Below are 21,231 nucleotides of genomic sequence, written 5' to 3'. Positions count from 1 at the left end.
GCCTCCTCTGCTGCAGGCTGCACACCCCCAGCTCCCTCAGCCTCTCCTCACAGGGCTGTACTCCAGGCCCCTCCCCAGCCTTGCTGCCCTTCTCTGGACACCTTCCAGCACCTCAACATCTCTCTTGAATTGAGGAGCACAGAGCTGGACACAGCACTCAAGGTGTATAGTGATTAGATGTTGTGCTGAGGGATTTGGTTTAGTCAAGGACTTGTCAGTGTGAAGCTACTCATTGGACTCAAGGAGCTTGGAGGTCTTTTCCAGTCCAAGGAATTCTGTGCTTCTGTGATGTTGCAAACGTTTCCAGTTTCCCACAGGAAAGGGAATGTGTATCCAATGTCCATCACCAGTGTGCAGCTCACAGTGGCTTTTATTTTTCAGTTCTCAGCTACTTCCTACACTGTTGGCAGATGATGAAAGTTAGAACATGTGAGCTGGGAGGATCTCACTGGGGCTCAGGGAGTTGGGGTTTCAGTTTCAGGGTTGACATCTGCTGTTTCTCAGTTTTACATCGAGGTGAATTTAGTTCTCCACAGCCTTTCTTCCTAATTGGAAATGTTAGAGCCTGAATCATCCCTGCAGTTAGCTACTGAGGACACCAAGAGGGTACTCAATATTAACATCAATTCTGGAGGTTTGGCTGCATAAAAATTCCTAACTCTTGTTGTTTAGCTGCTTCTCTCTGTTCATATTTGTGTGGTTTTTGTTTAGCCTATCCTGCCTGCTCCTCTCTTCTCTAGCAAGTGTTTGGCATGTGCTAAAGGGGCACAACATCTCATGAGCAGGACTCTGGAAATATCTGAAAGCAGAGCTTCTCTCTTGCATTCTCTGTCAGATACTCATTGCTAGGGTTACTCTCCAGGTTTTTCTCTCTCTCCCCAACGTTTTCTGTCACAGTGAGAAATTCAGGCATGGGAAGGAGAATCAGACCTGTTTGTTGTACTGCTCAGTGCTAACAGTGTGCTCAGTCTGTTGAGGGGGCCTTTGAGTCTGGACATAAGCACTTTTGTTTTCCTCTGTTCCTGCTCTAGAACAAAGAGCAGGTCTGCAGTTTCAGCTGGGGGGGATTTCTGTGTTGAAGAGTAGAGAGCAGAGCTCTTGAAGACCTTCTGAAGGGAAGCAGCTGCTTGTGTATAGGGGAGGGGGGTACAGCAGTGTCTGGGTAGAGTGGTATAGCAATGTATGGGGAGCGGGTATAGCAGTGTATAGGAGGTATAGCAGTGCATAGGAGGTATAGCTGTGTATGGAGGAGGGGGTATAGCAGTGTATAGGAGGTATAGCAGTGTATAGGAGGTATAGCAGTGTATGGAGGAGGGGGTATAGCATTGTATAGGAGGTACAGGGGCGTATAGGGGAGGGGGTACAGCAGTATATAGGAGGTATAGCAGTGTATGGGGAAGGGATATAGCAGTGTACAGGGGAAGGGTGTATAGCAGTGTATGGGGAGAGGGGTATAGCTGTATATAGGAGGTACAGCAGTGTATGGGGAGAGGGGTATAGCAGTGTATGGGGAGGGGGTATAGCAGGTTATGGGGAGAGGGGTATGGCAGTATATAGGAGGTATAGCAGTGTATAGGGGAAGGGTGTATAGCAGTGTATGGGGAGAGGGGTATAGCAGTGTATAGGGGAAGGGTGTATAGCAGTGTATGGGGAGAGGGGTATAGCAGTGTATAGGTATAGCAGTGTGTGGGGAGAGTGGTATAGCAGTATGTAGTAGGTATAGCAGTGTATAGGGGAAGGGTGTATAGCAGTGTATGGGGAGAGGGGTATAGCAGTGTATAGGTATAGCAGTGTGTGGGGAGAGTGGTATAGCAGTATGTAGTAGGTATAGCAGTGTATAGGGGAAGGATGTATAGCAGTGTATGAGGAGAGGGGTATAGCAGTATGTAGGTACAGCAGTGTGTAGGGGTTATAGCAGTGTATGGGGAGAGGGTACAGCAGTGTATAGGGGCATATAGCTGTGTATGGGGAGAGGGTATAGCAGTGTATAGGGGTTATAGCAGCATATGGGGAGGGGTTATAGCAGTGTATGGGGAAGGGATGTAGCTGTGTATAGGGGCATATAGCAGTGTATGGGGAAGGGGTATAGCTGTGTGTGGGGGGCATTGTGACGGATTATGCAGATTGATAACCTGTATCAATGTTGCTGTCCAGGTGATGATTGTTAATGACTATGGAAACTGATAACATTCAAACTCGCCAGGAAACTTACTCACAGGTTCAAACATGCACAGGCTGGAAATTTATACAGGCAGGGCACAGGCACAACTGGAGCACTTATTTCTTACAGTGGCAAACACAAACATTACACTGGAAGAGGCATTTAAGTGTTTGCTCACAAAGTATAAATCAGCACCCAAAGAATGTGGGAGGGTTGCTATTGGAGCTTCCCAGGCTCTTCCTCAGGCAGCTGTGGGTCTAGAGCATAGTCTCCGACCTGGCTTCTCTGCACGATCTGTGTATCTCCAGTCTTGGCAGGAGACTGTCAGGTGCAGGCAGGATACAATGTGCTGTGTGGTCTCAGCACCATGTCATGCTGACTGTGCAGCTGATCACATGCAGGCATTTGGAGCCTGCTCCTGGTAAGCTCTCCAGGCAAATTCAGGATGCAAAATGAGGCAGTAGCAGCCCTGTGCTACCTGCTTATCCCTTTTATCCAGCCTGAGACTAACGGGGCATTGGCCATGGATTAGCCAATTGGAATAGCACTTTGCCAGGCCTCACCATCTTGGGCAAAGCCAGGGCTTGCGCCCTCCCTTCCCACGGTTGCCTCCGCCAGCACAGAAGGAGGAGCAGGGGAACATGTCTGAGCAAAGCAGGGCATGGATAACCCCACGTTTGCCCTATCAGGCTTACCACCACAGGTTTAGATTACTAAGTCAACTTACATACTGAATTCTAGGCAACCTTCATCTCCTCTACATGGCAACAAGATAGGTTGGACTGGATGACCTTGGAGGTCTCTGCCAACCTGATTGGCTCTATGATGTGATATTCTATGACAAGTCTGTGCAATCAATTCACTGAAAAACAACACTTTCTGCCTTGAGTGGCTTTACTATGGTCATTGACATACAGGAAAGAGGGACTAAAGAAACAGAAGTACCTTTAAAGGTGATGTATGGCAAAGGACTCAAATAGCTGCCTAACGTGGGGCAGGTTTCTGTGTAGCGCTTTGATGCGCAGCATGGCAGCACAGTGGTGGTGCATGGTCTTGACACGGAGGTTGCCCTTGGACGCGGAGGTTCCCTTTCAACACAGAGGTTCACCTTGGACTCAGAGGTTCCCCTTGGACGTGGAGGTTCACCTTTTTTTTCTACTGGACATGCTGAAGGAAAATGCTGAGGATGAGAAATTAAAGATTCGTTTCTGGTTGGTGCTGCCAATTATCACAGTATCCCAGTATCATCAGAGTTGGAAGAGACCTCACAGATCATCAAGTCCAACCCTTTACCACAGAGCTCAAGGCCAGACCATGGCACCAAGTGCCACGTCCAATCCTGCCTTGAACAGCTCCAGGGACGGCGACTCCACCACCTCCCCGGGCAGCCCATTCCAGTGTCCAGTGACTCTCTCAGTGAAGAACTTTCTCCTCACCTCCAGCCTAAATCTCCGCTGGCGCAGCCTGAGGCTGAGAGCAAACCACACAAAATAGGCTGGCTTTGAACAAAGGCTGATTTCTTTTGCCTTGGCTTGAGTAGTTGGTGGCGCTAGGACAGAGTAAGCTGGACAGGATTTGGCTCAGGCATTCAAGCACATGATACTCTTTCATAAACACCCCCTTCAGTTTGTGCCGTGTCTTTGTGAGCGGTAAATCTTCCTGGGTGTTTGTTTCTCACAAGCGTTGCCAGCACGTGGCGAGTACCAGGCTCCAGTGTCTTTGTGGTGTGAGAATTTAGCAGTGGAAGTGTCTGTGTGTTTATGGGAACACAGCTGCAGCTTTTAAACCTCCTGGTAGTGCATATGTGTTGGGAAACGCGTTCGGTGGAGCGCTATGGGAAGATGACTCTTTGGTCACCAATATGGTTAGATGGTCAAATCCACTTCATTTCTGTGATACAGTGACTTATATGCATCCTAGCAAGAGGCGTGCTCAGCTTAAGATTGGTTACAGTCAGAGGGTCCAGAGTTACATGTAAGGTGCGCATAGGTTAACTTATCACAACATTCTAAGGGTCAGCCTTCCAGACCACCCACTCCAGCCCCCTTGGTTATCTAGTCTCTGCCCACTGCAGCTGTGTGTGGGGTGCTCAGTTGTTTACATCTCGATTTCCTGGCCTCGCTGGGAACCAAGGACATTCTCAGCACCAGTTACCCATGTTTATGACTTTATGTCCTCGACTGGTGAGAAATTCTTCCACACATATGTAAAGATACAGACACATCTGGGAAACAAACCAACGTTCATCTCTCTGTACATTATTTCAGCTCAGATTAATGTATGTCTGCAGCAGGAGAAGTGTGGCCAGCAGGACCGGGGAGGTGATTCTCCCCCTCTGCTCTGCTCTGCTGAGACCCCACCTGGAGTACTGCATCCAGTTCTGGAGCTCCCATTACGAGGATGTGGAGGTGCTGGGCTGTGTCCAGAGCAGGGCCAGGAGGATGCTCAGAGGGCTGCAGCAGCTCTGCTGTGAGCACAGACTGAAAGAGTTGGGGCTGTGCAGGCTGGAGCAGAGGAGGCTCCCAGGTGACCTTCTTGTGGCCTGCCAGGATCTGAAGGGGCCTACAAAAAGGCTGGGGAAGGACTTTTGAGGCTGTCACGGAGTGCCAGGACTGGGGGGAATGGAGCAAAGCTGGAGGTGAGGAGGAAGTTGTTGAGCAGGAGAGTGGTGAGAGGCTGGACTGGGTTGCCCAGGGAGGTAGTTGAGGCCCCATGGCTGGAGGTGTTTAAGGCCAGGCTGTGTGCAGCCTGCTCTAGGGTAGGGTGTCCCTGGGCATGGCAGGGAGGGGTGGAACTAGATGATCCTTGTGGTCCCTTCCAACCTGACTGATTCTGTGATTCAGTCACTGGCTTCAGAAACAGCAAAATCCAGACTGTAATTCTGGTATTTCACATTGAATGAAATGTTCAACCACAGAAGCCTGAGGTTTGCCAAACTGCATTTCATTTGTTATGATCAATATTATTTTCCAAGCAGAAAACACAGAATCACAGAATCAGTCAGGGTTGGAAGGGACCACAAGGATCATCTTGTTCCAAACCTCCCAGCCATGGGCAGAGACACCTTCCACTAGATCAAGTTGCCCAGAGCCAGGTCCAGTCTGGCCTTAAAATACAGGGATGGAGCTTCCACCGCCTCTCTGGGCAACCTGTTCCAGTGTCTCACCATCCTTACACTGAGGAACTTCTTCCTGACATCTAATCTAAATCTCTCCTCTGCCTTGGATCCATTCCCCCTTGTCCTGTTGCTGCCTGACACCCTAAAAACTCCACCCTCAGCTTTCTTGCAGGCCCTTTTCAGATATTGGAAGGCCACAATAAGGTCTCCTCAGAGCCTTCTCCTCTCCAATCTGAACAGCCCAGCTCTCCCAGCCTGTCGTCATGGGAGCAAAGCTCCAGCCCTCTGATCATCCTTGTGGCCCTTCTCTGGACACCTGCCAGCACGTCCAGATCTTCTTTGCTGTAAGGGTTCCAGAGCTGGCTGCAGTACTCCAAGTGGGGTCTCAGAAGAGCAGTGTAGAGGGTTGCCTGGTTGCCTTCCATGGGAGCAGGATCAGGTTTTCTCTCGCTGAAGGCTATCTTGAACGAGCAGTAGTTCTTAATCTCTGATTTAAAGTGCTTCCATTTGGTGACGCTTCAGTTCTCTTTCAAGCCTGGAGCCATTTGGCTGCAGTTGCATTGGATGCACTTTCTGGAAGTCTCTTTTTTGGGTGCTTAGCAGTCTGGTTTTGTTTGCTTAAATAGAAAGGCCTGTGGTTACTGCAGCCACATTTCTAGATGGCTTGCATGCCATAGCTTTCTTTAAGAGGTTGATGTGACAAGATCCCTGAGGGTGCTTAAGAGGAGGCTGGAGGAGGCACTTAGTGCCATGGGTTAGTTAATTAGAAGGGATAGAATCATAGAATCAAGCAGGTTGGAAGAGACCTCCAAGATCATCCAGGCCAACCTAGCACCCAGCCCTATCCAGTCAACCAGACCATGGCACTAAGTGCCTCATCCAGGCTTTTCTTGAAGACCACCAGGGACGGTGCCTCCACCACCTCCCTGGGCAGCCCATTCCAATGCCAATCACTCTCTCTGCCAACAACTTCCTCCTAACATCCAGCCTAGACCTGCCCTGGCACAGCTTGAGACTGTGTCCCCTTGTTCTGTTGCTGGTTGCCTGGCAGCAGAGCCCAACCCCACCTGGCTACAGCCTCCCTGCAGGCAGCTGCAGACAGCAATGAGCTCTGCCCTGAGCCTCCTCTTCTCTTGGCTAAACAGCCCCAGCTCCCTCAGCCTCTCCTCATAGGGTTTATGCTCCAGACCCCTCACCAGCCTTGCTGCCCTTCTCCAAACACCTTCCAGCACCTCAACATCTCTCTTGAATAGAGGAGCCCAGAACTGGACATAGCACTCAAGGTGTGGCCTGACCAGTGTTGAGTACAGGATAGGTGATAGGTGGGACTGGATGATCCTAGAGGTCTTTTCCAGCCTGGTTAATTCTGTCACAAGATGCTGTTACTACCAAGTGAGCTTCATATTGGATGTGTTCCTTCTGTGCAGTCAGGCACGTTTAAGGCAGATGTGTTGTGCTAGTTTGAGGCTAATGGGAATATTTCAGTGGGGAAAATTAGATTACAAGCTGTGAAAAGGAAACAGTGGTGATGGCTGCTTCACTCATAGGCTTGCTGAGAGGGCTAAGAACAAGAACACAAATCATACATGAGACAGTGGGAGACAGAGAGACACACACACTGTGTCTTACCTATGTTTTGTGTTCTTCTTATCCCTCTCAGCAAGCCTGTGAGTGCAGTAGACATCAGCATTGTTTCCTTTACACAGCCTAGCATCTAATTTATCCCATTAAAATATTCCCATTAGCCTCAAACTAGCACATAGAATCATAGAATGGTCTAGGTTGGAAGGGACCTCAAGGCTCAGCCAGCTCCAACCCCCTGCCATAGGCAGGGGCATCTCCCACTAGAGCAGGTTGCTTAAGGCCTCATCCAACCTGGCCTTGAACACCTCCAGGGAGGAACATCTTCATAAACCATTTTTATAGTTATTAACAATCTTTGCTGGCATATAAAGCTTAATATTGATTATTAGTTTTGCACAATTAGTAACAATCTCCCATGTCGTATTCTTGGATGCTGTCTACTTTGCCACAAAAACAAACCATCTCTGGCACACTTGGAGATGGTAGCATCTGCAGGTGATGTTGAGGCTGATAGTCCTTTTTTTTAAGTACAGCTAAGCTTCAGTGACTGGTTAAGGCAGCTATTTGTGCATCAAATAGGTAAGTCTCAGTTCAAAACCGTTTTGTCCTGTCTGTGCAAGATGTGATGTCTTCTGATCACAGAATCAGCCAGATTAGAAAGAGGCTCATCCAGTCCAACCTAGCACCCAGCCCTGGCCAATCAACCAGACCATGGCACTAAGTGCCCCAGCCAGACTTTGCTTTACCATCCCCAGGCATGGTGACTCCACCACCTCCCTGGGCAGCCCATTCCAATGCCAATCACTCTCTCTGCCAACAACTTCCTCCTAACACCCAGCCTGAACCTGCCCTGGCACAGCTTGAGACTGTGTCCCCTTGTTCTGTTGCTGCTTGCCTGCAAGAAGAGCCCAACCCCACCTGGCTACAACCTCCCTGCAGGTAGCTGCAGACAGCAATGAGCTCTGCCCTGAGCCTCCTCTTCTGCAGGCTGCACACCCCCAGCTCCCTCAGCCTCTCCTCACAGGGCTGTGCTCCAGGCCTTTCACCAGCCTTGCTGCCCTTCTCTGGACACCTTCCAGCACCTCAACATCTCTCTTGAATTGAGTGACCGAGAACTAGACACAGCACTCAAGGGGTGGCCTGAGCAGTGCTGAGCACAGGGGCAGAAGAACCTCCCTTGTCCTGCTGGCCACACTGTTCCTGATGCAGCCCAGGATGCCATTGGCTCTCTTGGCCACCTGGGCACTGCTGCCTCCTCTTCAGCTCCTCTCTCCCAGCACCCCCAGCTCCCTCTCTGCCTGGCTGCTCTCAGCCACTCTGTCCCCAGCCTGTAGTGCTGCTTGGGGTTGTTGTGGCCAAAGTGTAGGACCCTGCACTAATTCCTTGCTGATACCCAGTGTTTTGTGTCTTGTAAAGCTGACCTCTTAGCTTCTGTGTTCAGAGAGAAACTTTTCCAAAGCTGCAGTTTCTGTGCAGTGCCTCTGCTGTGGTGTGCTGGAGAGCATGATGAGAATTGATGATTTTGACATCTGTGATTTGTTTGCTTGTTTGTTTTCCTCTCTCTTTGCCTGTTGAAGATGTAAAATCGTTTACCTGCTTGTTCTGTACCTGTTCCAAAAGAACATTGATGCCTTTCCTAGAGGATATGTGCCAAGGCTACCCTGTTTAACAAAATTTTGTGTATTGCCCATTTGATTTAAAAACAGAAGTCATTTCAGAAATAGGGGATGGGAGTCACATTTTTGTCATCAGTGTGATATGAAGCCTGAGATTCCATCTCATGTTGGAATCCTATCTTGTTTCTAATATCTGTCTTGATAAGAGAAAGTGACCTGAATAGCTTAAGTCATTGGTAAATAAAACCTCGTGGGACTGACAGGGTTTCTGGGTCACTGGAGCCTGAATCCATGCACCTTCTAGGCAGCATTGTTCTTCTATAGCCTTTTGCTCATGAGAAAGGGCAGTTCTGATAAGCATGATGAATGTGCCAGCCTGCACTGTCTGACAGTCTTCTGGAAATTCAGTTGTATTAGACCTGTGCAAAAGCTACCTTATTCTCTGCTCTGCCACTGGAAACGTGGAGCAGAGTCACAGAGTGTCAGGGGCTGGAAGGGACCTCCAAAGCTCATCCAGTCCAACCTCCTGCCAGAGCAGGATCTCCTAGACCAGATCACACAGGAACACACCCAGGTGGGTTTTGAATATCTCCAGAGAGGGAAACTCCACAACCCCCCTGGGCAGCCTGTTCCAGGCTCTGTCACCCTCACAGGGAAAAAAATTCCTCCTCATGTGTAAATGAAACTTCCTCTGCCTCAGCTTCCACCCAGTGCCCCTTGTGCTGGCACTGGCATCACCCAGCAGAGCCTGGCTCCAGCCTCCTGGCACTCACCTTTACATATTGATAACCACTGCTGAGGTGGTCTCAGCCTTCTTCCAGCAGCACAGCCCCAGCTTGATCAGTCTCTCCTCGTAATAGAACTGTTCCATTCCCTTCAGCATCTTTGTGGCTCTGTGCTGGACTCTCTCAAACAGTTCCATGTCCCTCTTGAACTGGGGGGCCCAGAACTGGACACAGTACTCCAGATGTGGCCTCAGCAGGGTGCAGTAGAGGGGCAGGGAACCTCTCTTGACCTACTATGGAGCAAAGCTGGAGATGGGGAGAGTCAGGCTGGACACGAGGAGGAAGTTGTTGAGCATGAGAGTGGTGAGAGGCTGGAATGGGTTGCCCAGGGAGGTGGTTGAGGCCCCATGGCTGGAGGTGTTTGAGGCCAGGCTGGCTGAGGCTGTGTGCAGCCTGCTCTAGGGTAGGGTGTCCCTGGGCATGGCAGGGGGGTTGGAACTGTCTGCTCCTTGTGGTCCCTTCCAACCCTGACTGATTATGTGATTCTATGACTACCCACAGCCTTTCTAATCCACCCCAGAATGGCATTGCCCCTCCTTGCCAGCAGAGCACATTGCTGGCTCATGGTCACCCTCCCATCCACTAAGAACCCCAAATCCTTTTCCCCTTCACTGCTTTCCAAAGGTCAGTCCCCAACCTATCCTGCTCCCTGGGGTTATTCCTGAAGATAAAATTGTTTTGAGTATAGAACATTTTCTTTCATATATTTTTACCCTTCCACCATCCTTAACTGTGAATTCAGAGAGTTCTTAAGGGCAATGCTGCCTGGCTTCATAGGTCAACTGTTCTGAGGTGAGACAGTGGCCAGATAGTGTCTGTAACCCAGGTAATTTGGATATAGTAGTGTCCAGTTTTCCCAGTGCTCTGCTGTTACAAATATTGGTTCCCTTGGTATCTCCAAATGTCTCACTTTCATCTTTATCCTCACACTGATTCCAGTAGAAGCCCTGATCTTGGCATATGAAATCTATACATGAATTAGATACGTTGCTGCTGCTACTGGCCACTCTCACTGAAGCATCTCAGATGTGCTTCCAAGAGGTAACATAAAGGAGAGAGTAGCAATGTGTGTATGGAGCACAGCAGGGGACTCTGTCTCTTAGATAAAGGTGAGGGATAGGAGAGACATCATCATTGGAGAAGTGAATAAAGATAAACTGCACAGCAAATGACTTAGTGAGTGGTGGCACTTAGACTGAGGGCAAACAGAGGAGGAACACTGAGATGTGATATTGATAGAATCGTGGAATGGTTTAGGTTGGAAGGGACCTCAAAGCTCAGCCAGTTCCACCCCCAGCCATGGGCAGGGACACCTCCCACTAGAACAGGTTGCTCAAGGACTCATCCAACCTGGCCTTGAACACCTCCAGGGAGGGAGCAGCCACAACCTCCATGGGCAGCCTGTGCCAGTGTCTCATCACCCTCACTGCAAAGAACTTCTTACTAACATCCAGTTTGAATCTCCCCTCTGCCAGTTTAAACCCATTCCTCCTTGTCCTGTCTTTATAAGGTCTTGCCAATAGTTCCTCCCCAGTCCTCCTGCAGCCCACTTCAGATAGTGGAAAGCCACTCCAAGGTCTCCTGGAAGCCTTCTCTTCTCCAGTCTGCAGAACCCCAACTCTTGCAGCACTGACCCCTGGGGCACACCACTAGTGACAGCTGCCAACTGGATGTGGCACCATTCACCACCACTCTCTGGGCTCTGCCATCCAGCCAGTTCTTGACCCAGCAGAGAGTGAATCTGTCCAAGCCATGAGCTGCCAGCTGTGCCAGGAGCTTGTTGGGGCAGACAGTGTCAAAGGCTCTGCTGCAGTCCAGGCAGACTCCATCCACAGCCTGCCCCACATGCACCAGGCAGGAACCTGATAGTAAAAGGGGGATTTTGGTGAGACAGACTTGTCCTTCCTAAACCCATGCTGGCTGGGCCTGATCCCTTGGCCATCCTGTAGGTGCTGTGTGATGGCACTCAGGATGACCTGTTCCATGCCCTTGCCTGGAACTGAGGTCAGGCTGACAGGTCTGGAATTTCCTGGTTCCTCCTTACGACCCTTCTTGTGGATGAGATCACATTGGCAGCTTCCAGCCCCTGGGGACCTCTCCAGTGAGCCAGGACTGCTGATGAATGATGGAGAGTGGCTTGGCCAGCTCAGCTGCCAGCTCCCTCAGCACCCTAGGATGGATATCATCTGGATATCCCATGGACTTGTGAGGATCCAAGTGGCTCAGCAGGTCCCTTACTTCTTCCTCCTGGATTACAGGGGGACTATAGTGGTCCCTGACTCCATCTGCCAGCTCAGGAGTCCAGCTGTCCTGGAGACAACCTGTCCCACTATTGAAGATTGAGGCAAAGAAGGTGTTAAGCACCTCTGTCTTTTCCTCATCCTTTGTCACTATATTCTCCTCTCCATCTAATAAGGACTGGAGGTTATCCTTGCGCCTTCTCTTGCCATTAATATACTTATAGAAACATCTTTTACTCTCCTTGATAGCAGTGGCAGCCTAAGTTCTATTTCTGCATCATCTTCTAGGAAAGAATTGTATTTTCCTGCTGGAAGGTGCCTCAGATGCTTTTGTGTGCTACAGAAAGCAGTAGGTAGCACACATCAGGCTGTTATTACCTGTACCAGCCTAAGTTTGAACTAACACATCAGGTTGGGTGTTTGCAAACACCAACAAAGTCTAGGATTTCTCTACATGTGAAAGCTTCATCTGCATTTTTTCCCTTGAGCTAACCAAATCTTCAGCAATGAAGGAGCCTATTATTTTACTTCTTTATTTGTTTCAGTTTATGGGTTGGTTTACCAGGTCCTACTCTAATGATGAGTTATTTGTCTTACAGTTAGTTTTCCAGGTCTTACTCTAATGATGAGTTATTTGTCTTACAGTTGGTACTTGCAAGCAGGAGATACTCCAGAAGAAGAGTGCTGTTCTGGTGGATGGCATCATCTTAAACGGCCCAATAATGGACTCAAAGGCAGGAGAGAAGTTTGTGGAAGAGGCCTGTAAGATTATAATGGAAGAAGTAATCCAGAAAGCTGATGATGTAACAGAAAAGGTAAAGCCACAGAGCATTCTTGAGGACTTGTGAGAGATGATGAGGGGAGAATCAGTCTTTTTCTAAGGCATATTTTATTGCACTGTAGCCTCAAAATTGCTTCTGGTTTGTGCCTGGCTCTGACATAAAAAGGCAGCATTACAAATTAGCAAAGGTCACGTTATGCAATGCTTTCAGTGGCATCATTAGCATGCATATTTACCAGAAAAGAATGGGGTTTTTCATCTCGGACTACAATGCTCACTTTCTTTGGGCTGACAAATGGGTGTAGTGTTTTCCTTGTTTGGGGTGGGGGAAGTTATTTGTTTGCTCCTGAGGGGTGGTGTTACTGGAGAAGGAGGAACAGTAGATGGGGTACCACTGTGAAAAGGAAACCTTATGAAATTGCTCTGGCTTTGGCAGAGCCCCTGCTTAAGCATCTGTATGGGAAAAGAGGAGCTGCAAATGAATTCTGCTTGCATTTGGACAGGTGCGCTGATTGCTCCCACTCCTTGGTGCAGCAGCATCTGAAAATGCTGTGATTGTGAATCTTTAGCTGAAGGTGGAATTTGCCCTGCAGACCTCATGCTCTTCTAAGCCTTCCAACATTCCTCACTCTTCTATGGTCAAGCAGTGCCCAGGACTCACTAAAGCCAAGAACCCATGAGACCCATTTCCTGAAGGTGTTTGCTGATGGCTGCCTGCAGCGGGCAGCTCTGCGAAGCCAGCGCTGGCTGTGGTGCTTCCCTTGTGCCCTTATGACCTCTTCCTCCTGCCAAAGCCGTTCATTCCGGTGTCCTTCTTCATCCTTGTCTCTAGGTGTGTGAGTGGCGAGCCCCTGAGGCACTGAAGCAGATTCTTGACCTGGAAATCAGGGATGATGGAGAGTCTCATCCGAAGCTCCTGCAGCTCTGCCGGGATGTTATACAATACAGTGTCAAAACCAGTAGGAATGCAGTTTCTTGTGGGGTTATTTTGGATGCTAGTTTAGGAAGACAGGATGATGTTTACAGTTCTGTCACCCTTCAGGAGACTCTGGCTGTCTGTTTGTTTTCTGCCTGCCTCTACAAGTGTGCAGACATTTGGCCCAGCTTCTGTTGTTGGACTTGAATGCTGTTCACTGTAGGTTTGACTAACGTGTGTGAGCCCCTGGTACAAGAGGGATATGGATGTGCTGGAAGGTGTCCAGAGAAGGGCCACGAAGATGAGCAGGGGCTGGAGCTGCTCTGCTATGGAGGAGAGACTGAGAGAGTTGGGGCTGTTCAGTCTGGAGAGGAAAAGGCTCCAAGGTGACCTTACTTTGGCCATTCAGTATCTGAAGTGGGCTGCAGGAAAGCTGAGGAGGGACTTTTTAGGATAGTGATAGGACTGGGGCAATGGAACGAAGCTAGGAATGGATAGATTCAGATGGATGTCAGGAAGTTCTTCAGCATGAGGGTGGTGAGAGCCTGGAACAGGTTGCCCGGGGAGGTGCTGGAAGCCTGGTAGTGTTTAAGGCCAGACTGGATGAGGCTCTGGCCAGCCTGATCTAGTGTGAGGTGTCCCTGGGCATGGCAGGGGGGTTGGAACTAGATGATCCTTGTGGTGCCTTCCAACCCTGACTGATTCCATGATAATTCCTGTAATGCCATTGACATTATGTCAGTCTATCATCTTGAAGTCTGATGAAAGTCACCTAGAGAGGTATGGTGCAACAGTCTAGCAAAACAGGCAGGAGAGAGGATCTCGAAGTGAGATTTTCTGCTGAGTGAATCATTGCCTTTGTCATGCATTCCTAGTGATGATTACCCCACAATCACTACTGCTCTTTGTGAGCAATTGTCTTATAGGGCATTAGTTTGCTGTTAAGCAGCAATTCTTGCCCTAGACACTGTGAGAAGAGAGCCTGTTGTGTTTCTGAGACAGTACACCACATGTCTGCATGATTAGTTCTCTACAGCTAACCTTTCTGTGTAGTTCAACTCTGTTTTAGTGAAAAAGGATGAACAGCATCTGTTTGGGATGTAGCCCTGAGGATCAGTGACTCAGGATTTCAGATGTGCCATGGTTTAGGCTTTGATTCCACAAGTGAGAAGGATGCTTGGCATAGTGGCCAAGCTACTGCTGCAGTCACCACTGCTGCAAAGTAAAACTAAAATCATTTTGAAAATCAATGGATGCCTCTTGAAAATCACAGAAAAGCTTCAGGAGTCATCTAGAAAGGGCATCTTCTAACATAGAATCAGACAGGTTGGAAGAGAGCTCCAGGCTCAGCCAGTCCAACCTAGCACCCAGCCCTTACCAATCAACCAGACCATGGCACTAAGTGCCCCAGCCAGGCTTGGCTTCAACACCTCCAGCCACACAGACTCTACCACCTCCCTGGGCAGCCCATTCCAATGCCAATCACTCTCTCTGACAACAACTTCCTCCTGACATCCAGCCTAGACCTGGCACAACTTGAGACTGTGCCCCCTTGTTCTGTTGCTGCTTGCCTGGCAGAAGAGTCCAACCTCAGCTGGCTACAGCCTCCCTTCAGGCAGCTGCAGACAGCAATGAGCTCTGCCCTGAGCCTCCTCTTCTGCAGGCTGCACACCCCCAGCTCCCTCAGCCTCTCCTCACAGGGCTGTGCTCCAGACACCTCCCCAGCCTTGCTACCCTTCTCTGGACACCTTCCAGCACCTCAGCATCTCTCTTGAATTGAGGAGCCCAGAACTGGACATACACAGATAGGCTTGCTGAGCTACTGGAAGGTGTTCTCTTTGCAAAGTGCCTGTAGATTTTAATGTGTTACCCTGTCACCTCAGGAAGGGGGTTTCTGTCTATGTATAAAAAAGATAAATGTATATAAAAATGCATTGTGAAAAAGAGTCTTTGATCTAAGTATTAACATTTACTGAAGCCCTATCCATAATAGAATGGAGACATATAATATACCAGGGTTTGCACATAGCTCTTACTGTGCTGTGTGTTAAAACTTAGGTGGTGATCCTGCAGCTGAACTGACTTGTGTTTTACAGTCAGCGATAGCATAGAGTTATAGCTTAGTGTTTCAAGGCAGGTAAACAAATTCTCTTGTCATTTTAAGTCTGCAGCAAATTTTTCCCCAGCAGTTTAACTGCCCTCCTCTCTCAGATCTGAGCCTGCGGGTGAGCACAGGCACAGCTACCTAGGATCAGCACATTCCTGCATTCTGCAAAGTAGGATTATTTGTGGCTGTGCTGGTCTCATACAATCACAGAATCAAGCACGTTGGAAGAGAGCTCCAAGCTTATCCAGTCCAACCTAGCACCCAGCTCTGGCCAATCAACCAGACCATGACACTGAGTGCCCCAGCCAGGCTTGGCTTCAACACCTCCAGGCACAGTGACTCCACCACCTCCCTGGGCAGCCCATTCCAATGCCAATCACTCTCTCTGACAACAACTTCCTCCTAACATCCAGCCTAGACCCGCCCTGGCACAACTTGAGACTCTGTCCCCTTATTCTGTTGCTGCTTGCCTGGGAGAAGAGTCCAAGCTCAGCTGGCTACAGCCTCCCTTCAGGCAGCTGCAGACAGCAATGAGCTCTGCCCTGAGCCTCCTCTTCTCCAGGCTGCACACCCCCTGCTCCCTCAGCCTCTCCTCCCAGGGCTGTGCTCCAGGCCCCTCCCCAGCCTTGCTGCCCTTCTCTGGACACCTTCCAATACCTCAACATCTCTCTTGAATTGAGGAGCTGAGAGATTTGAGGCTCATTGGAGTATTTTACTGAGAGAAATTAAATCCTTAACTGTGAGAAGAAAGAAAAAAACCAACAGTAGCCTATATCCCTCATTCTTCTGCTGAGAAGTGCTTTCTGCAGTCAAAAGATAGATAAGGCACTCACTGCTCACACACTGCTCAGTGAGCTCTCACTTCTGGCTGTGCCTTCTTTTGGTCTGGTCTGTGTGGCCGTCTCTGCCTTAACTCTAATCTGACCTAACCCTTTTTCCTCCAACCTCCTTGTTGTCTTTGACATCTCACCTCAGATCTCCAGATTTATCATGTGAGGTATATGTGGATTGATCTGGTTATTTCTGCAGGGAGGGAAAGAGAGAGGGGGAAGGGGGCTTGGGTCGGGAGCCCTCCTGGGGACTCTGTTTTCTGGGAGAGGTACTGTGGTTCTGTTTTGCTTTTAACTTGTCTATAACTGTATGTATCTGTGTATATCTGCTTGTAATTGTGCTAAGCTGTAAACGTAGCTTCATTCCTTAGCTTCCAGCTGGCTGAGTCTAGTCTGGGTGATTTTCCCTAAGTGTGGCAGGGATGACTAACACCCAAACCATCACAGTAGCCACTGTGGCCTCTCAAGTCCACTGTTAAAAGCCACTGTATAAACTCAAAAAGAGTTTCATTAGTTGCTTTGGTTTTGTTTGGACTTTGTTTGTAGAACTTGTGAAAAACCCACATTCATGATGTGTGCTGCTTGCATCTCTCAAAGCTTCTTTTGGCACCTGAAGGTGCTGATTAAATTTGCTTTCAAAGGATTGCCTAACCCATAAAGAGTACAGAGAGCCCAGAAAATACTGAATGATGGAGTGAATTGTGGCTTGCAGTGATCACTGCTCACCTGAGAGGGCTTGCAATGCATTTTCTTTTCATGTGTATTTTGTCACTGCCTGCCTTTCATCTGTATTTTCAGGTCATCCCAGATTTTTTAATCAGCTGTATGCTGGAACAGATTATTACTCCTTAGTGGCTCGATTCATTACAGAAGCGCTGAACCCAAGTCTGTAAGTGTACTTCTTTGTCTTCTTGGTGATGAATTAGCATGCTCTTGGCAATAACATGCTTGTGGTTGTGCCTTTCTTTTTGTGATGTCTTTTGGTGTCTTTCATTGTTGTCGTGTGATTGTGTGGGGTGTTTTGGTGTCTTTTGTTGTTGTGTGGGGTGTTTTGGTGTCTTTCATTGTTGTGGGGTGTTTTGGTGTCTTTCATTGTTGTGGTCTGGTTGTGTGGGGTGTTTTGGTGTCTTTCATTGTTGTGTGGTGTGTTTTGGTGTCTTTCATTGTTGTGTGGGGTGTTTTAGTGTCTTTCATTGTTGTTGTGGGGTGTGTTTTGGTGTCTTTCATTGTTGTGGTGTGGTTGTGTGGGGTGTTTTGGTGTCTTTTGTTGTTGTGTGGTGTGTTTTGGTGTCTTTCATTGTTGTGTGGGGTGTTTTAGTGTCTTTCATTGTTGTTGTGTGGTGTGTTTTGGTGTCTTTCATTGTTGTGGTGTGGTTGTGTGGGGTGTTTTGGTGTCTTTTGTTGTTGTGTGGGGTGTTTTGGTGTCTTTCATTGTTGTGGGGTGTTTTGGTGTCTTTCATTGTTGTGGTCTGGTTGTGTGGGGTGTTTTGGTGTCTTTCATTGTTGTGTGGTGTGTTTTGGTGTCTTTCATTGTTGTGTGGGGTGTTTTAGTGTCTTTCATTGTTGTTGTGTGGTGTGTTTTGGTGTCTTTCATTGTTGTGGTGTGGTTGTGTGGGGTGTTTTGGTGTCTTTTGTTGTTGTGTGGGGTGTTTTGGTGTCTTTTGTTGTTGTGTGGGGTGTTTTGGTGTCTTTTGTTGTTGTGTGGTGTGTTTTGGTGTCTTTTGTTGTTGTGTGGGGTGTTTTGGTGTCTTTTGTTGTTGTGTGGGGTGTTTTGGTGTCTTTTGTTGTTGTGTGGTGTGTTTTGGTGTCTTTTGTTGTTGTGTGGTGTGTTTTGGTGTCTTTTGTTGTTGTGGTGTGGTTGTGTGGTGTGTTTTGGTGTCTTTTGTTGTTGTGTGGGGTGTTTTGGTGTCTTTTGTTGTTGTGTGGTGTGTTTTGGTGTCTTTTGTTGTTGTGTGGGGTGTTTTGGTGTCTTTTGTTGTTGTGTGGGGTGTTTTGGTGTCTTCTGTTGTTGTGTGGGGTGTTTTGGTGTCTTCTGTTGTTGTGTGGGGTGTTTTGGTGTCTTTTGTTGTTGTGTGGTGTGTTTTGGTGTCTTGTGGTTGTGTGGTGTATTTTGGTGTCTTGTGGTTGTGTGGTGTGTTTTGGTGTCTTGTGGTTGTGTGGTGTGTTTTGGTGTCTTTCGTTGTTGTGTGGTGTGTTTTGGTGTCTTGTGGTTGTGTGGTGTGTTTTGGTGTCTTTCGTTGTTGTGTGGTGTGTTTTGGTGTCTTGTGGTTGTGTGGTGTGTTTTGGTGTCTTGTGGTTGTGTGGTGTGTTTTGGTGTCTTTTGTTGTTGTGTGGTGTGTTTTGGTGTCTTGTGGTTGTGTGGTGTGTTTTGGTGTCTTGTGGTTGTGTGGTGTGTTTTGGTGTCTTGTGGTTGTGTGGTGTGTTTTGGTGTCTTGTGGTTGTGTGGTGTGTTTTGGTGTCTTTTGTTGTCGTGTGGTGTGTTTTGGTGTCTTCTGTTGTCGTGTGGTGTGTTTTGGTGTCTTTTGTTGTCGTGTGGTGTGTTTTGGTGTCTTCTGTTGTCGTGTGGTGTGTTTTGGTGTCTTCTGTTGTCGTGTGGTGTGTTTTGGTGTCTTCTGTTGTCGTGTGGTGTGTTTTGGTGTCTTCTGTTGTCGTGTGGTGTGTTTTGGTGTCGTTCGTTGTCGTGTGGTGTGTTTTGGTGTCGTTCGTTGTCGTGTGGTGTGTTTTGGTGTCGTTCGTTGTTGTGGTGTGGTTGTGTGGGGCGGTTTGGTGGTGGTGTGTGGTTGCATGGGGTGTTTTGGTGTCTTTCATTGGTGTGTGGTGTGTTTAAGTGTCTTCCACTGTTGTCGTGTGGTTGAGTGGGGTGTTGTGGTGGTGGTGTTGTCTGTTTGCGTGGTGTTTTGGTGTCTTTCACTGTTGTTGTGTGGTTGCGTGGGATGAGACTGAACAAGGCTAAGTGCAGGGTTCTACGCTTTGACCACAATAACCCCAAGCAGCACTACAGGCTGCGGACAGAGTGGCTGAGAGCAGCCAGGCAGAGAGGGACCTGGGGGTGCTTGTAGAAAGTGGCTGAAGATGAGGCAGCAGTGCCCAGGTGGGCAGCAGAGCCAATGGCATCCTGGGCTGGCTCAGGAGCAGTGTGGGCAGCAGGACCAGGGAGGTTCTTCTGCCCCTGTACTCAGCACTGCTCAGGCCACCCCTTGAGTGCTGTGTCCAGTCCTGGGCTCCTCAATTCAAGAGAGATATTGAGGTGCTGGAAGGTGTCCAGAGAAGGGCAATGAAACTGGTAAAGGGCCTGGAACATAGCCCTGAGAGGAGCTGGGGGTGCGCAGCCTGGAGAGGAGGAGGCTCAGGGCAGAGCTCATTGCTGTCTACAACTACCTGAAGGGAGGCTGTAGCCAGGTGGGGTTGGGCTTTTCTGCCAGGCAAGCAGCATCAGAACAAGGGGACACAGTCTCAAGTTGTGCCAGGGCAGGTTCAGGCTGAATGTTAGGAGGAAGTTGTTGGCAGAGAGAGTGATTGGCATTGGAATGGGCTGCCCAGGGAGGTGGTGGAGTCACTATGCCTGGAGGTGTTGAAGCCAAGCCTGGCTGGGGCACTTAGTGCCATGGTCTGGTTGATTGGCCAGGGCTGGGTGCTAGGTTGGGCTGGGTGGGCTTGGAGCTCTTTTCCAACCTGCTTGATTCGGTGATTACAGCTGAAATCTAAGCATGTGATCTACTTTAAAAGCAAACTCTGATGTATGACCTGGAGGGTGGAAGAGTCACTGCCACTGTCAGGAACTAGGCAGTTGTCCTGCTGGGTCAGGTGTGTAACGTTTTGTTGCTTAGAGTTCTGCTGGTCGTGATCACCTTCTGAGAGATTAGAGAAAGGTGCAAGAGACTTACCTAGCTTGAGCAGTGTTCTGTGGTATGAGTTCTGTAGTCTTAACACCAACCATGATGCTTTTATTTTCGTTTAGGTACACGTATGAAGTATCTCCTGTGTTTCTGTTGGTGGAAGAAGCAGTCATCAAGAAAATGATTGAGTTCATAGGCTGGGAAGAAGGCGATGGGATATTTAATCCAGGTAGGACCCGTGCAGATTGCAAGATAAGTCGTTACAAACCAGCTGATAACCAGGAATTGCATGAACTCTATTTGCACAGAACGTGTGAGAGTGCATGCAAAACCCAGTGATACACACACACAACATTTCAGCCAGGTTTGTGGTATGCTCCTAGTGGTAATTCTGTGAATCTAACTGGCAAATGACTGAAACCTCTTCTGCAGTAAGTATCATGAATTGGAAATTACTTGTTCGTACCAGCAGCTTTTCCTGCTGTTATTAACTATACCGACAGCCTCAGTGGGGTGAGTCACATTGGTTAGCAGGCAGGGAGCTGTTTTTTGCCTGCTGGATACCAACAGTGGTGCCTGAATTGGTCAGCAGGCAGGGAGCTGGTTTTTGCCTGCTGGATACCAACAGTGGTGCCTGAATTGGTCAGCAGGCAGGGAGCTGGTTTTTGCCTGCTGGATACCAACAGTGGTGCCTGAATTGGTTAGCAGGCAGGGAGCTGGTTTTTTCCTGCTGGATACCAACAGTGGTGCCTGAATTAGTTAGCAGGCAGGGAGCTGGTTTTTTCCTGCTGGATACCAACAGTGGTGCCTGAATTAGTTAGCAGGCAGGGAGCTGGCTTTTTCCTGCTGGATACCAACAGTGGTGCCTGAATTAGTTAGCAGGCAGGGAGCTGGCTTTTTCCTGCTGGATACCAACAGTGGTGCCTGAATTAGCAGGCAGGGAGATGGCTTTTTCCTGCTGGATACCAACAGTGGTGCCTGAATTAGTTAGCAGGCAGGGAGCTGGCTTTTTCCTGCTGGATACCAACAGTGGTGCCTGAATTAGTTAGCAGGCAGGGAGCTGGCTTTTTCCTGCTGGATACCAACAGTGGTGCCTGAATTAGCAGGCAGGGAGCTGGCTTTTTCCTGCTGGATACCAACAGTGGTGCCTGAATTGGTCAGCAGGCAGGGAGCTGGCTTTTTCCTGCTGGATACCAACAGTGGTGCCTGAATTGGTCAGCAGGCAGGGAGCTGGCTTTTTCCTGCTGGATAACAGCA

General features: G+C 48.8%; 1 protein-coding gene across 3 annotated transcripts in view; it reads left to right on the top strand.

The window, feature by feature from the left end:
- The window catches only part of GADL1 (glutamate decarboxylase like 1), a 120,952-nt gene that overhangs the window by 7,257 nt on the left and 92,464 nt on the right, over positions 1-21,231 (top strand). For all 3 annotated transcript variants that reach the window (XM_064169623.1, XM_064169624.1, XM_064169625.1), the window contains exons 2-5: positions 12,150-12,319; positions 13,118-13,244; positions 16,937-17,027; positions 20,097-20,203. In XM_064169623.1, coding sequence (XP_064025693.1) covers positions 12,150-12,319; positions 13,118-13,244; positions 16,937-17,027; positions 20,097-20,203 — 495 coding nt within the window. The remainder of the gene's footprint in view (positions 1-12,149; positions 12,320-13,117; positions 13,245-16,936; positions 17,028-20,096; positions 20,204-21,231) is intronic.

This window comes from Pogoniulus pusillus, chromosome 32, assembly GCF_015220805.1.
Source record: "Pogoniulus pusillus isolate bPogPus1 chromosome 32, bPogPus1.pri, whole genome shotgun sequence".
NCBI lineage: Eukaryota > Metazoa > Chordata > Aves > Piciformes > Lybiidae > Pogoniulus > Pogoniulus pusillus.
Note: the sequence above shows the minus strand (reverse complement) of the source record. Positions and strands in the feature narration are given on the sequence as shown.